The sequence below is a fragment of the Meles meles genome, chromosome 2 (assembly GCF_922984935.1).
Source record: "Meles meles chromosome 2, mMelMel3.1 paternal haplotype, whole genome shotgun sequence".
Classification (NCBI taxonomy): domain Eukaryota; kingdom Metazoa; phylum Chordata; class Mammalia; order Carnivora; family Mustelidae; genus Meles; species Meles meles.
The window spans coordinates 33,510,742-33,528,079 of record NC_060067.1 but is presented as its reverse complement, the minus strand read 5'-3'; the positions used below and the strand labels follow the sequence as shown (position 1 = coordinate 33,528,079).

The 17,338-nt window shown below is 41.4% G+C and overlaps 1 protein-coding gene across 4 annotated transcripts in view; it reads right to left on the bottom strand.

Moving 5' to 3' along the window:
* Positions 1 to 17,338, bottom strand: part of ATP8A1 (ATPase phospholipid transporting 8A1) — a 228,671-nt gene that overhangs the window by 13,703 nt on the left and 197,630 nt on the right. For all 4 annotated transcript variants that reach the window (XM_045988323.1, XM_045988314.1, XM_045988331.1 and 1 more), the window contains 2 exons: positions 1,137 to 1,225; positions 329 to 421 (listed from right to left, as the gene is read on the bottom strand). In XM_045988323.1, coding sequence (XP_045844279.1) covers positions 329 to 421; positions 1,137 to 1,225 — 182 coding nt within the window. The remainder of the gene's footprint in view (positions 1 to 328; positions 422 to 1,136; positions 1,226 to 17,338) is intronic.

Below are 17,338 nucleotides of genomic sequence, written 5' to 3'. Positions count from 1 at the left end.
AGCTCATTAAGAACAAGACACCAAGATACCAGCTTTGTCGATTATATCTTATTTAATTCTAAAAACTAGCCATGGGAGGTATTATTATCCCCATTTTATAGATAAGAAAATCGAGCCTCAAGAACACAGAGCACCTGGGCTAAGGTCACGACATAGCTTAGCAGCTTAGTGAATGACAGATTGGATTTGAATCCACAACTCTCTGATTCTGAAATAGGTCATCGACCCTGCCAGCTCCATGTTAAGTGATAAACATAAGTTTTAGCCCTTTTTTCTAACCCTAGTAAAACAGAGAGTTCCCTTGGGAAAGAACAAAAAAGTATTTTACCTTTTTCCCAGCACAACTGCCCCTGGGTCTTGGGACTTTGCTTCCAGCTCCTGAACTTCGTCTACTAACGTTTTAAAAGCAGTCCTCTTGATCCTGGGGGGAGGGGGCGGGGGAGGGATTTGCATGTAAATCTTTGTGTGAAGACGTAACACTACAAAATTGGTTTGTTATCCTGCTGCTAGGTACAATAGTAACCAGAGAATGGGCAATCATTTTTCAATAGAATTCACAAAATTACAGTAATTTTGAGCATTACGTAATTATAGAAACAAGTCTTAAAAGGCATGCTTTAGTTTTACAGTATTTAAACTCTCAGAGTTGTTAAATAAGCATCATATAATTAACTTTAATGATATCTTTTTTTTTTTGTGGGAAGAGGTAACATTTTAAAACTGACAATCCTTGAGAAAAATTAGTAAAGTTTTAGTTTCTTTCGTGCTATAGTGCATATAGGCTTTGAAACAGGCAGGCAAAAAACTCCCCCCGCCCACAACTCTTGTTCATCCATTAAACAATTACGTGTTTTGAGGTAACAGAATTTTCTTCTATCTTGAATTTTGAAGCTGATTTCTAAGGATGTACTCTCTAATATTGATTGAAACTACTTGCTTTCCTTCTCATTGTCTTTAGACTAATTTCCTAATTCCTCAATCACTCATTTCTTCTATATTTACATATGCAGAATTAATAAATATTAATAACTCCTACTTGGTAAACTGTACATTCTCGACCTGATGTTACAACTGGAGAAGTCTGAGGAGTAACATGCGTCTGTATTTTGAAGTATAGAACTGAGTACTATACTTACACCTTGTACACCACGTCAAGAAGCAAAGATGCCACAGGGATAAACAACAGGCCCATCCAGAAGACACCAGAACTAAACAACATGGCAGCCTGAGTAAATAATCAGAAACAACACTGCTTTAATAACCAAGACATACACCTTTCATGTTCAGTTTTTATATGATTTTAAGTAACATAATTAAAACTCACTCTGCAAGAAGATATACAATGACTTTAAATCCAACCCCGTGCACAATTCGGAATTAAAAGCCAAATGTGTTAAGATGTGTCTTTACCACATCTATTTCCCACCCCCCCCCCACTTAAGCAGCTAATACAGCAAGGTTTTATCATGTGCCAAATCTTTTCATACTTTCATGTGAGATTTTTATTACTGTGGTCAGTACAAGGAGTAATAAACATTGACCTTCTCTTACAATTTAGAATATCAAAATCAAGCTTTTGAAGCAAGTTTCAAATATACTCTGGCTTCCATTCTCTTACAACATGTAAAATAAATCCTAGCTGGAAACTAAATCTACTATTCCTGGCAAAAAAAAAAATTAACTTTTATAAAATATAATATTAAAAAATCATCCACATAAAACACGATACAGTATAATCAAATTAAGATATCTATGATATTAGGCAGACTAATCTTAATTTTTGTTCAAGAATTTACATAACTTGTATTGGTATGTCCTGTTACTGCAAAACTGCAAAAGTCAAACCAAGTATCCAGTGTGTAAAACCCAAATAACAGAGTCTTAAAAATAATTCTAATCATTCCCTTGTATTAAATACCAAATCACTATATCAGAATCTTTTAGGTTGCAAAGAAAATGATTCTATTTAAAAAATTAATAAATCGATTAGCTGTTTGCAATTAGAATAAAATCCCTCTGTATGTAATTAGATCACAGAGTTTAAAAGGAATATGTCATACAATAAAACCAAAAGAAATATTTTGTTTCACTTTGAGGCTATTTGTTTATCAGAATAAATTTGCAGTGCCTGTTTAAGTGCATAAATGTATTGGTATAACTCCATTAGAAAGCAGCCAATTAATGCAAACACCATTTACACTCTGCTTAAATTCATAAGGATTTTTTTTTTTAAACCAGGTGTGGTTCAGGAATTAAAAATGACCTAGAAAAAAAAAAATGACCTAGAGTTTAATTCTTTCAGGCCAATACACAGTTATACGTTAACAGTCCTAATTAATCAATCCTTATCTAACATAAAGATTATTAATTTTGAGATTACCTATTCATATTGACTTTCAACTGAGGACCAGGAACTCTTTTTTTGGTTTTGTTTTGTTTTGCATTAACATGGGCTTATTGACATAGATGGTCAGCTCAAGGATGCTATGGTCTTTTTTCCCCCTGATATAGGATTAAAGAACTCTGAAACATGTTTAAAGTAAAAACATACTACTACAAAAGAATTTCAGAAAATAAATGTGGCCACGTGGATTCAGTGAAATAGCACCTATATTCTAGACACCAACAAGACGAAAAATATTCACATAAAAGTCACTTTATTTTATAAGCAAAACATGATCTTCAACATGTTTGCTGACATCTTCAATAGTGAAAACCAACAATTACAATGTAATAGGAAATGTCTATCAAATCACTGGGTTTTGTTTAGATTGAAGGAAGTTTTTTAGTGAGGTAATAACTGCAAACACACACACACACACACACACCCCACACACAAACCCCCCCAAAAAACACCCCACATCAAAAAACCCCCACAAAAAACCAGACCACATTTCTTTTTCCTTCTTGGGGGAAAAGGCAGATAAGATTTTAAGTCCCACAACTGAAAATGTCTCCTTTCCTTGGCGTAATTTTAATCTATTTTAACTTGGGGCAAAAGAAGAAAGATTTACGCTTGCCTTTGCCACCTTGTATTAGATGTCGCTGGTGGAAAAGGCAAATGTGGTGTGGAGACTCTGGGCTGCTAATTCTGACCATTGTGATGTTAACTATGAATGGGGAACAACGGGCGCCCACTATTCAGTCCACCAGCCTTTGGCTTTACAAATGAACAACATGAATTGAGGGGAAAAAAGTTTTTCTGCATCATATCTGAAAGCCTGTCAGATTTTTTTTTTCTTTTGCAGAGTTAATCCAAACCTAAAAGATTTAAAGCCGACATTCGCATTAAAGACAGAGTCTCTTTGTATTTTTTGGAAGAAGAGGGGGGAGAAAAAAAATAAAATCCCACAGAGGTATTTCCTTCCTTTCTGTACAAGAAAGCTCCCCCTCCGTCTGGAGAGACCATTTTTGTCTCTAACTTTTCACATCTCGCCACTCGCAGGCAGGTCAGCTGGGGGAAAAGCGCCTGATCCCTGCAGACAATGGGGGTAACAGGAGCAGCCTGTTCGGGGCCGGGCTCGGGCTCCCTCCAAGAGCGGTTTGTAAACTGCTCCGAACGTGGGAGACTGGTGGGCCCTGCCAAGCAGCCCCCAAGGCCCCCTCCTCGAGGCCCTGTGAAACCAAATGGAATCTGCCACAAAAGTGGCTCCCAGGGGACTTGAGTCGCCACAGAGCTGGGAAGGTGGAGGGCACGGGCCTGCACGGGGAACAAGAAGAGCTTGTCTCTGCACAGCAGCGCTGGCTCGCTGTCCCACCATCATCCCACCATCGGGCCATCCCACCACGCGGGCTTCCAAAGTGAACTCACAAGGCCGGAAAACGCAGGTTGCAGAGGAAAGAGGAGGCATGGTTGGGAAACTTCCGCGTGAACTTGCAGAGAAAGCACATTTGAGAAACACACCAGCATCTCTGCATCTGAGGCTTGACTGGCTAAGAGGGGCTTCCTTCTGACCCACAGGAGGCGGTCCCCTAGCACCTAGTTCCCACACCAGGGAGAAACACTTCTTCCCCATCAGGGCCCCCAAGTTCAGTCTCCTGGGAGAGGGACTTTAAATGTGCTACCTGTCTCCCCAGCTTTAGCTTTCCTCTACCCTGCCTTTTCCACATTAAATGTCAGACTGCTGCACTTGCTCCTCAGACTATCTCCTTGGGCCCTGACTGGAGCAGGACTGATGATAAACAGCCCCGAGTAGGTCCTGGCACTGCCCTCCCTTCCCAGCTCTCACACTCCCCCGGACACAGGAGGTACCTGCTTCCTCAGCCGGAAAGCAGACTAAGAACTAAACCTCATGCTGTTTGTAGAGGAGCTCCTTTTTTAATGGACACTGATTAACAACCTTTCCCTTCTTCACTTAATTTTCAAATTTCTTAAAATACCTAGATATTTCTTTCTAGTGATCTCTTCTATGAGCTTCAAGGAAGGACATTTTTGTCACAGTATCAAAATTCAGTGTAAGTCAGCTTGTAAATGTCACAATGTATGTTCATCTCAAGACTGAAACTGACCAAGGTAAGGGACCACTAGTAAGTTGCCATTCAACTCTATTTGTTAATTTAGGAACTGGAGACAAATTATCTTTTTCATAAAAATTATTAGACTGTCGGGGCATAATAATTTAGGAAGGGAAAATTATTCAGAAAACAGTGCTGTAAATCTTGCTTAGTTGTTTTGCAGAGGGTGGGGAGGACAGCAAGATAAATTAATATAAATTCCAGGGAGGTGAAGAGTTCATGTCAATAATAACAAAAAAACCAAGGAGTGATTATTAAGTGTCTAGATAAGGCTTTATAAAAGGGCTTTTTAAGCTTAAGAACAGTAAAACAAAAACAAAAGTTATAAGAAGAAATGCTTTAAAGAATGGATTCATTGGGCACCTGGGTGGCTCAGTGGGTTAAGCCGCTGCCTTTGGCTCAGGTCATGATCTCAGGGTCCTGGGATCGAGTCCCGCATCGGGCTCTCTGCTCAGCAGGGAGCCTGCTTCCCTTCCTCTCTCTCTGCCTACTTGTGATCTCTCTCTGTCAAATAAATAAATAAAATCTTTAAAAAAAAAAAGAATGGATTCATAAAAATGTCTAAGTTCCCCATGTTCTAAAAGAACATAATTAGAAAGTAAATGATAAACAAGAAACTGGAGAATGAATGACTGCCACAAATATATGAAATTCTGCATTCATACTGGATTATAAAAATAGACCATTTATCTTCATAAGAACAGCTAAGATCCCAATAAATAAGCAGAAGACCAGAGAAGGTATTCACAAAAGCAGCAGCAAGTAATCAATAACATGGGAAAGTGTTGCACCTCTGTGTAGTCATAGAAACACTACAGATTAGATCAGATTGAAACAATTCACTATCACAGCTGGTGTGGGAGAAACAGCTCTTTGTAATAATTTATATTCCTACTGGCGATATACTCGCCTTTGGGGAAAGTATTTGGCAATGTGCTTCAAGGATATAAACATTCATTCCTGTTAATTTGATAATTTAATTTCTGGAACTATGTCTTGAAATTTGGGACAGCTTTTGCATATAGGTTAGTATCCCATGAAACAGTTCTGTGGTTACTAGTTCTGAGAGCACAACCCCCAAAAAGCATGTTATGGCCCAAGGCTTAGTAAAGGTATAAAGAAACAACAGCAGCGCCCCCTTAAGAGTCACACGGTAAACTAGCATATTTGAGGCTTTGAGAAATTGCTGTAAAGAACCCTACTGAACAGTTATTTACTTATTTACTAATTGTTTTATTTAAGTAATCTCTACACCCAGCCGTCAAAATGATGACCCTGAGATCAAGAGTCATAAGCTCTGCACCCCTGAACAGCTTTTTATTTTACTTACTTACTTAATAAATTTATTTATTTTTAAAGATTTTATTTATTTGAGAGAGAAAGTGAGAGAGACCTCGAGAAGGGTGCAGGTCAGAGCAAGAAGGTGACTCCCCACGGAGCTGGGAGCCTGATGCAGGACTCAATCCCAGGACTACGGGACCATGACCTGAGCTGAAGGCTCAGGCACCCAACTGAGCCACCCAGGCACCCTTGAGCAGTTTTTTAAATCAAGGTTTCCAAGTGTATTTATCCACGTGGAACCCTTTTGCCACATTCTGCTTACTATATACATTCCCTGGAACTAATTCTGGGGAATGCAGATATTCAATGTGGGTTCTTTTAAATAGGAAAACATCAGTGAAAATGAACAGGACACCATGCAGGTGGCTACAGAGATGTACATCCATATTAGGGTTTATTATCCAAGCTGTTCAAGATGCTGTTCACAGACTGTAATTATTAGAAAACGGATTGTCTTAAAGAGCCCTAAATAAAGGGAAAGGTAAAATATCCCAGCGGTCTGTCAGGAGGCTTCTGTTAGCATGTAAACACACTTCCTGGGAAGGTTGGTGGTTTCTATTATCTCTATGGGGATCAATCACAATCTTATAGCAGTTCCGGGATTCACAACCTACTCCATGGCTTCCTATTATCCTGAGGGTACAGTACAAAATCCTTAATAGGATTTCAAGATCTCACCTACTTGACTTCTGTTTGCTTCCCAGGAGCCATCTCTTAAGCCAGCCCCGTCTCTAGCTACACATGTGTGTTTCAGTTCTTGGAAAGTGCCCATGCACACTCTTGTCCTTGGACCCTTCCATCTCTGACCCCCCGTTTAATTCTCCCATTGGATGGAACCTTCTCCCTTAGACTTGGGTGAGCTGACCTTACTCTGGGCTTCCATTTTGATGGCACCTAGCCCCCATTTTCTAGTTGCTCGTCTGTCTTCCTGTTAGACCATACTCTCTAGAAGACGAAGAAACGTATCTTGAGTTCTCACAACCAAAGTTCTTAACCACCAAGCAGGTGCTCAGAAAAGGGCTGTTTACTAAATAATTCTTACAACCCAGTGTTGGGATAGATTGAAAGTCGGAAACACTTGGGACTTGGGGCTCTGCTCCTGAGATGTGGTGGTGACACTTGGCTTGGTTTTCTTGTGTTCTGGCGTGGAGTTATCCTGGAGCAGTTGTAACTAGGTGTTTATGTGATCTGGGGAGGTGGGAGAAAAGGTTGATCCAGCTCCTTAACCATCATTTTTCAACACAGGTTGTCTTTTCTGTTAGAAAAGCAGAGCAACAGGGGCACTTGGCTGGCTCAGTCAGTAGAATATATGACTCTTGACCTTGGGGTTGGGGGTTTTGAGCTCCATGTTGGGTATAGAGATTACTTAAAAATAAAATCTTAAAGCAAAAAAGCTGAGCATGATGCATTAAAAACGAGGTATGTTAAACTATCTCCTCCCCCATCTGAACCAACAGAAATATTTCAGTGAATCAGGGAAAGTGTGATAACTGGAAATGACATATTTTGATGGGGGAAGTTGGGAAAGGATACAGAACGGGCAGTAAGAGAAGGAAGGTCTCCCACCAACATTAATGAAGGCTTTTATTAGCTACATGAATACTTTGCAATGTCAAATAAAAAGAAGAATATATCATCCCAGTCTTCCCCATCTCAACAAATACAAACTTTATCCTTCCAGCTGCTCTGGCCAAAAAGCTTACGAGTCACCCTTGCTTCCCCCCTTTTCTTCCAAACATCCAATCTTTCACCAATCCAATCTGCTCTACTTAATAACACAATCTACATCAATGTTCAGAGTAGCATCATTCACAACAGCTAAAAGGTGGAAATATCAATAAACAAGTGGAAACATTTAATGGATAAATCTATAGACTACACGCAATGGATATCAGCCTAAAAAAAATCTGGACACATGCTACAACAGATGAATCCTGCTAAATGAAACAAGCTAAACGAAGTAAGCCAGACACAAAAGGACACAAAGTCTACGATTCCATGTATCTGTGGTGCCTAGGATAGGCAAATTCAGAGACAGAAAGTAGAACAGTGGTTGGTGGGGTGGAGGGTGGTTTGGGGGAGGAAGGAACGGGGAGTAACAAACGCATATGGGGTTTCGGTTTGGGATGATGGAAAAGTTCTGGATATGGATGGTGGTGAAGGCTGAAGCACATTGAATGCACTTATAATGCCACCGAACTGTAGACTTAAAAGTGTTTAAAATGATCAATAGTAAATTACATACGTACATGTTTATCAAATAAAACATGTTTAAAAAATTACAAGTATTCCAAGAACAAAAATCCTCTTCCCCCGCAAACCCAGACTCTACCCACTACATAGCCCTTCCACCCTGGTCTAACTTCCCACCATGTCTTCTCATCTCTGTTCAAGGTCACCTTTCTTTCTTTTTTTTTTTTTTAAGATTTTATTTATTTATTTGACAGAGAGAGACCATAAGTAGGCAGAGAGGCAGACGTAGAGAGAGAGGAGGAAGCAGGCTCCCTGCTGATCAGAGAGCCCAATGCGGGGCTCGATCCCAGGACCCTGGGATCAAGACCTGAGCCAAAGGCAGAGGCTTCAACCCACTGAGCCACCCAGGCGCCCCTCAAGGTCACCTTTCCAGGGATGCCTTCCATGACCATGCCACTTAAAGTAGCACCCCACTTCCACATTAGTCCTTTCTATGCTTTTCCCTACGTGACAGCTCTCCATGGCCCTTACTTCCATCTGGTGGTCCACAGAGTAAGTTTAGATATTTGTCCCCCTCCTTCCCTTCTTTCTTCCCTGGAAAATATAAGCACCTGTGGCCAGCAGTTTTCTCTTTTGTTCACTGCTATATCCCCAGCAACTAGAATGGTCCTTTGACACATAACTGTTGAAAGAATAAATAATTTAATCCAAGTTAAGGGCACAAATGGAGGGTAAAAAGAGACTGGACTAGTGTCTTAACAGTGATTACCTTTGGATAGTGGGGTAGTGCTACTTCTCTCCTTTTTCCTCTATTCTCCAAAGTTTACTTAATGACTCCGAGCTACTCCCCTAAATCAGAATTATGAATTTCACTTTATAAAGCAGAAATATCAATTTTCACTGATATGAGAAACATTCAAGATAGTTATAATAAAGCCGCTATTTTCAACCAGACCCTCACCTCTCTTTCCACATTTAGGATTACTTTCCTAGGCTCAGTTACATTTATGCAGAGAAGATGTATTTTCTTTTTCCCCAAATGGCTCTCTAACTGGGAAGAACGGACGATTCAATAGTGATTACCCCCTTCAGGAACATGGTATGTTTATTTATTCAACTTTTTTTTTTTTTAATTTCTCTCATTTGTCTCATTTTCTAGCTTTCTTCTCACTACCCCTATATGTAACTGGCTAAAGTCTCTCTTGTTGCTGTGAATGGGACCTTACATTTTCTTTGTGTAGGAGGGCTTATTTTTGAAGATTGAGGGCTTTTCCCAGGGAATTAACAAGTTTTGGAAAAAAAAATCCAAACATGTATTATATATAGCTTATATATCCCAATATGAGCTTTTTTTGGATTTGGTCAGTAGGGTGTCAGAACCAAGAGTGTAATTGTTCTTTCTGGCCACAGTACCTTTGAAATATCTTGGTAGAGCAGCCCTGCCTATGCAGAGTTCCTCACATCACATGACCTCCCGTTTCTTTTTTTAAAGCCTTTCACCAAGTTATGAGCTCACATAACACCTCTTGCTGCCTTCTCTGTCTCTGTCTCTGTCTCTAAGCCTTCTGGTGTCCCCTGGAAGCATCTTCTTGAAATCATGTTCATAAAAAAAAAAAAAAAAAAAAAAAAAAAAATCAGTGCTCAACTCCAGGTTTTTAGGTACTGTTTCTTTTCATACAAATTTTCTGGGTCTTTCCTTCAGTGACTACCCATCGTGGGTAGTCTAGTTCAAAACTTCCCTCCGATAAAACCCAATGACAGAGGAATGCACATGCCAAGTTCTGCATTCTGGTGTTTATCCCTGAGAAAGGTCTCTGATGTCTTATTTTCATTGAAAAAAATTCTTGCAATTTTTTGACTCTATCATATATTCATGTCAAAATTGAAAATGTTTTTCATCCCTGACTAGTTTATTATCAGCGTTGATTTATCATGTCTTCTGACCCAAATTTTTTTTCTATGGTCTCAGGTACTTTCTAGAATACTATGTATTCCTTAATGAAAAGTCATCCACCATGGCTTAAAGTAATGATGTTAATGACATTAGAGTAGATTTCTGTGACCCAGGCTTTGCTTAACTTTTCAGTTCTAGCTCTAACCTTTCCCTCCCATGGCCACCCCAAACTCCTTCTGTGCTTGGGCTGTTTTCTACTTGGAAAATCCTTCCTGCACTTGGACAGCATGAGGAACAGCAGTACCAAGGAACTATCTAAATTCTAGCCTGGGGTTTGAAGGTCCTGTCCTCTGCTAGCCCCTGGGCATCCTGATCACAATAATTAGCATCCGTCATTATAATTACCTTTGATCTGTTGTTTTATCCACAAGACACAACCTCCTCAGGACGACTCTCTTTTTCACCTTACGAACCACTGACATTTAGGATAGGTCTTGATACCCAGTCACTCTGTAAATCTTGGTTGTAGTGAGCTGCCTGGGCTGTTCTACAGGATGAATTATTAATTTCCCCATAAAAACAGACAGGGCAGAACACCCAGAAAATAACTAAGAAAAAGAGTGTTTCAAATAAACTCCAGCCATGTTTGCAATTATTCCCAGAAGCTCTTGATTACTCAGAGACAAAAGAAAAACCTTGGCTTGGCCTACTCCAAATAAACAAACAAAAATTGTAGAAAAGATGCAAATTGTTCCAAAGCATAGGAAAAAATAGGCAAATGGAATAGCAGCTCCTAGCCTTTATGTGCTTTTTGCCCCCCATGGACGTTTCTGGATGGTGGTGATGGGCGGAAGCGGGAGTGATCATTTTGAGGGACTCGGAACCCATGTTCAATCTAGCTGTCCATGCCAGGAGCAGCCTTTGTACCTCCAGCCTCTGGCAAAGGGAGGAATGAGAAAAGACAAGATTAAGAAAAATATTCAGAGGAAAGGGACAAAGAGTGAGTTAGCTGGGACCGGAAGCGGTGAGTTAACTTTTTTTTAAAAAGAAAGTTAAATTTCACTATATACCAATTTATACTGAGAACTGAACATGCAAAATCATCTTTTCTAAAAGGGAGCCCAGAGCACCAGGATATATGTGGCTCTGAAACTCTATTTTCTGGGGATCTAGTTCCCAGAACAGTGAAACTAATTAAGAACAGAACTTGTTTTATTTTAATCTTCCTTATTGTGCTTTTCAAAAAAGTTAAAAGTAGAAAAATGGGGGCAGAATTAGTAACCAGATATTCTTTTCATTATAAGAAATATAATTTAAAAATGTTAAGATATTCTTGGACAAGTTGTACAAGTTGGGGAACACCATCTCAGCGCTTAACCTGTTTACTTCGTCTATCATTCCTGCAGGATCTTTTTTTAGAATTTTGTGAATGCATTCTATGTCAAAAACCATCTCAGAAAGCAGCAATTGTTGGATTACTAGTAATTCAATCTGTGAGACATGCTGACCTATATCTCAGAGTGTAGAAAGTTACTTTTAAAAAATTGGAAATTTATTTTCCAGCTTTACTGAGATACAATTGACACATAACATTATGTAAGTGTAAGGTATACACGGTGATTTGATATGTTTACAAACTGTAAAATGAGTACCACCAGAGCATCAGTTAAAGCCTCCATCCTGTCACATAATAACCAGCTCTTTTGGTTAAAAATCAAAAAAATCAAAAAATCAAAAAGCACTTTGCTATAAGAAAGACCTATAAAGGCTGTTAAATGGCTTATGTCGAAAAATGACTTTCATGGCAAAAACTTCAAGTTGTTCCCCACTATATTCCTCCTCCCCTTCTTAGATGCAAACACTTGATTTTTGGCTGGACACTTTGTCCGCTAGCTTAGACTATATTCCTCCGTCTGTCTTGTTGCAACTCTATGTGGCCATATTACCAGCTCTTGGCCAATGAGATCTAAGTGGAAATGTGGTGGGGCATATCTAGGAGAGAGCATCAAAGAGAAAGGGTTAACCTTTCTTCCTCCTTTTCTTATTGGCTGGAATGTTGGTAAAATGACTAGCGTGGAAGCAGCCACTTTGGATTATGAGGTCAGCAGAACAGCAAAGAGCAGAAAACTGGTTCCTGAGGACTGTGCAGCTGCCACACCAGCCTTTGACTGTCTGTCATCACCAATGTCTTTTACATGAGAGAGAAACAAATTGCTATCATTTCATCCACAATTATTTGATTTTTTTTTTTAAGCATCAGAAAATATGCCCAAAAAATCACTTGGTTCAGATGATACGTGCTGGGAAGCCTAAGTGATAACATGAAACAAAGCAGCTTTGGAGCACTCACTGACAATATCTTTATCTTAGTCTAACAGGGAATGCAAGAATTGTGTTCAATTATGAGCTTTACTGAAGCAGATCACACAGTGACACCTGCGGTTTCCTTTATGAGCCTTTCTGAGGGAATCCCTGGCATGTAACTCAGAAACAAGCTGCGCTGGTCTTCTGAGCAAGAATGCCGAGCTTGTGGAGATGATCTGCCCTCTGCCCATTTCATTGACTCCCCATAGCACTTTCTCCCACCCTCTCTGCTCCAGGATTCCTGCCTCGGAGCACCGGCACCTGCTGGTCTCTCAGCCCTGAAATACTCTTCTTCACACATGCATCATTTTGAGTCTTAGCTTAATCATTCCTTCTTCAAAAAGACCTTCCCGGAGTAGCCATTCTTGTCCTGTCTCATAGCACAGCATCCCGTTTTCTCTCTGTCACTTTGTGAGATGACTGTTAGTCTTTCATCCCTTAGTCATCTGTTACCTGATTTAGTGATTGTTTCTCCCTCCTGTTCCCTGGTCCCCTCACCCCACCTGCTGATGGGTATCTGGCCTCATGAACCCATTACTTAGACATGGTGTCCGGCACCCATTAAGCAGTCAACATATGTTTATGGAATGAATGAATACAAGAATGAATGGACTCCAGAGAACAGGCAAAGCTCTGTCCCACTAACAGCAGGCTCTGTTCAATTTTCTAGGGTTTGCCCACGGTCATGGCATTTTGGGTCCACAATATCATCTCTTGTGTTTATGACGCCAACATCCCATCATTAGCAATGAGATCCTTAGGGGCAAGAACAGGTTCCATTCCTCTCTGCATCCTCCACTGCCCAACACAGAGCCTGGCCTATGCTGGACACTCAGTATGTTTGCTCTGCATTGTCCTTAAAATGCTGTGTCTACAGAAAGTCGGCTGTCACAATGACTCTAAAGACAGCTCTAACTTTATAATGTCCTGATTCGCTATTACAGTTGTCTGTCCACATCTCTCCCTGCTTCTTAGTTTTTGTTTTTTTTTTTTAAGATTTTATCTATTTGGGAGAGAGAAAGAGCGGGAGCAGTGGGGAGTAGCAGGCAGAGGGGAGAGGGAGAAGCAGAGACCCCCACCCTCGAGTAGAGAGCCCGATGTGGGGCTTGATCCCAGGACCTTGGAATCATGACCTGAGCTGAAGGCAGATGCTTAACGGACTGAGCCACCCAGGCGCCCCTGTTTTTTTAGTGTTTCCACACAGCTTCTCTTTACTTGGGCTTGGAAGCGGCTATGCCGCCAGCTGCCTTCAGCACTGTGGAAGTCTGGCCTGTCTCATTTATTGCAGGGGCACGAGGCCTGGTGACCAACAGCGTGTTTTGCTGGTTGGGTTCCCAACTGCCGGCTCACTGAAGAACACGTGACAGACTTCAGGCTACTCGGCTAAGCACAGTCATCTTGGATGAGACTCTGCTGTATCATAACACTGCCCCACCCCATCGGCAAGGGCTGGTCTTGTGACCAACAAAAAAGCACATGCCATCTTGGTAATTAAAAGCTGATAGATGAGGGGCGTCTGGGTGGCTCAGTGGGTTAAGCCGCTGCCTTCGGCTCAGGTCATGATCTCGGGGTCCTGGGATCGAGTCCCGCATCGGGCTCTCTGCTCAGCAGGGAGCCTGCTTCCCTCTCTCTCTCTCTCTGCCTGCCTCTCTATCTACTTGTGATCTCTCTCTGTCAAATTAAAAAAAAAAAAAAAAAGCTGATAGATGAATAAAGACTATTTTAACCAGGAAACTCCTCATACATAAAGTAATTCATCGTCTTGGTCCAGTGGCCAATGGCACAATTTAGGAAAATCGTATCACTAATGTAGTTTATTAATACCTTTCCTACACGGGTGACACCAAAGAGTTCAACAAAGATTTTTATTGTTTTTCAGAGGGACTTTACAAACCTCAATCAAGAGATCTGAAATTCTGTAAAACACATGCTTATTCCTTAACTTCAATTTCCTCCGGTAGTTTTATAGATCCCTTAGGCCAGGGCGAGCAGGACCAGATGGTGCTTTACGCTGTATGTCTGCAAAGCCACGATAAATTTAAAAGTTTTGCCGATACTAAGCTTCTGGTATTCATCGTGATATGAAATGATCCCTGATGTATGTAGTTTGCTCTTTATTTTTTAATCTGGCACACTCATCATAGTGGCTACACTGTTTTCTTCTGGAAATTAAAACCAAACCAAGCCAAACCATACCAAGCCCAGTAACATCATCTAGACAAGTCGGAAAAGCAGGCGAGCATATGTTTATGTAACATAGCACTTCTCCCCAGGGTCTACCTTACCCCATAAATTGTTGCACTGGTGTGAAAAAATACAAGTCAGGTCTGAAAAAAAAAAGTCCTTCTCTTAAATCACAACCATATTTGTGAGAAGAAGACAGCAACATATTTAAAGTCACAGCCAAGCTGTTGCACTTTCTTTTGCTTTTTCCTCTCCTCTGTAATTTCTTACTGTTGCATGTTCTACCTTTGTATAATCCACTGTTCCCCCACCCTGATGTCAGCATTCCCTCGTAACAGATAATTATGTCCATAATTCCAGTTCCTGGGATACTTGTTAATCATTAGCATCAACTCACTCTTCTGGACCGAGAGGCAGAATTACTCTAATGGAAACAAAGTGCAAGAGCTATAGGAAGGAATGTTCCCAAACGGCGACACCCTGCCCACCAACTGAGAGCCACCCAGTCTGGCTGTAGCTGGAGTCATCCAAGACGGCATTCAACTCTGAGATATTCGGGGAACCCTTTTTGGAACTTCATGCATGTACAAAGTGCTGAAGGCAGGGGAAAAGAATCGATCTGATGGTGTGAAAAGAACCCCCAATCCGTGGGAAGAGCTAGTATAGCTCTTGAGGACGGCTGATGATAGAAATAATACGTACAGACAACGGGCTTAGTCTACCAATGGGATGCACCTACTTCGATGGTTGCCACTCACACGAGAAGGACATCTCATGTCCTTAAGGCTGATGAGGCTGGGAGGAAACGCCTCCATGGAGAGGGATGAGACAAGGGAGAGAAATGTAGAAGGCACAGAAGACAGTGTGTAAGGAGATTGAACGCAGATGCTGCATTCCAGGCTCAGCGCACTCACAAGCCATGTGAACTTGAGAACCGTGTGTAACAACTCTGTGTCCGTGAAATGTACAATTCCCCATGTTGCTGTGAATGCCCATAGTGAAGGCAAGGAATGTGCTGGTGACTGGTCTCTAGAAAACGAGGCCCTATTACTATAGGAGTGGAAACTGGGCATTTTCCGATGATAATGGGATGATCGGGTTTTTGTTTTCATAAGCATCTTTTTTAATATGATGGGTATTGGTTATCTTAATACTGTGGTCAAGAAGAGGCAAGCGGCCAGGATATGAAGTGACATGGCATTTCTATAAATGGGTTAGGGCGCCGGGTAGGTGTGGAAAAGGGAGAATTAAAAATCTGCGTGCTTTTGAAAAGAGATGGGAACATGTCTGCACCTGGCAAACTTATGGAAACTGATCAGGGCTGTGGGTATCCGGGGAATAGCAGCTAAATCAGGGACATCAATGGAGTGCAGGGAAGATGGCTGCAGGAAAGAAAGAAAGAAAAAAAAAAAAAGAATTTCCCACCTGGGGGGTTAAAAAGAGTGAGGGCCCGAAGAGAAAGTATTTAGATCCTTAGGATGTTAGAGGAAATCAGGAAACCAGTGGATTTGAAAAGAAGACCTGGGATGAATTCTCTGAGCTACTTGCTATCACTTTGCCTACCGCAAAGGTTTATTATTACATGGATTTAAATAAAACAAGGAACGCCGGAAATCACACACAGCGCCTGCAGCACATGCTGTGTGCACAGTAAATGATGGTTCCCTTCCCGTCCCCTCTCAGTGTTGCAAGGATTCTCTTTGAACGTGTTGAGAGAAATAGCTCTGTCTTCAGACGGGGCTGCAAAGATGAACTAAGAATGTAAACTGGACAGGACTAGACAATCTTGATCTATGTGTGAACACGAGTCCAACTGAATATAGAAGCATGAGATCTGTACCTGTAAGTTGCCTAATTTGCGTGCGGCACCCTGACAGCCTGTGAACTAGAACAAAACAGCCTGTGCCCTCGCGGCAATTCAGATGTTCCTCTGGAGGGAGCAGGGTGAAGGGGAGGGCACAGAGATCTGAATCTTTAGGTGCTGGAAGGCAGCCTTGGAGCTGCGGATGACAGATTCTGCCAAAGTGTCCCTGCTGGCCACTGGCCACAGAAAGAGGCAGTTAAATGAGCTCAGTCTCCTGCTCTGCTGCTAGACATCACGACCCACTGGCTCTCTAGATGTTAAAAAGATGCTCTTTTTGAGCCAAAATCGGCCCCTGCATCTTCTCTGTGTCTCTGTTTTCTCATCTGTCAACTGGTTATATCAGGTTTGCTGTGAGGAGCCAATGACCTGAGGACATCCTCACGAAGCACATCCTGACGAAGTTCACAGACGACATGATGGGGTCTGCCTTGCTTTCTTTTCCTCTCACTCCTCCCATCCAGGTGGCTGGCAAATCCCAACTGCTCAACCTTTAAAGGGGATTGGAATCTGACCCCTGCACCAGGGCCGTCCGCCTGGCCCACGCCAACATCTTCTCTCACCTGGGTTACTGGGATAACTTCCCAAATGGTTTACAACACAGCAGCCCTGGTCCTGCCCTGAAAACCCAAGTCAGATCCCAATACCTCCCTCTACAGTCCCTCCAGTGGCTCCTGATCTGACCAGAAATAAAAGCCACAAGGCTGTGTGGGGAGCATGACTGAAAGTGTGGCTCTTGGTCCCCCTTGCTTGCTATATTTTTCTTTATATACTTCTATCCGCCTATAGATTTCATGTCATTATTTTGTCTTCTTCCACTAAAAAAAGGAGGCTGAGAAGTATATGACTTTTTGTCTATTTTATTCACTAATGAATCCACAGTTTCTAGAACAGTGCCTGACACTTTGAAGAACGTCAACAAATTACTGGTAAACTGTTGACTGAAGGAATGCATATGAAGTACTTAGAGAAGTTCTGGGGATATG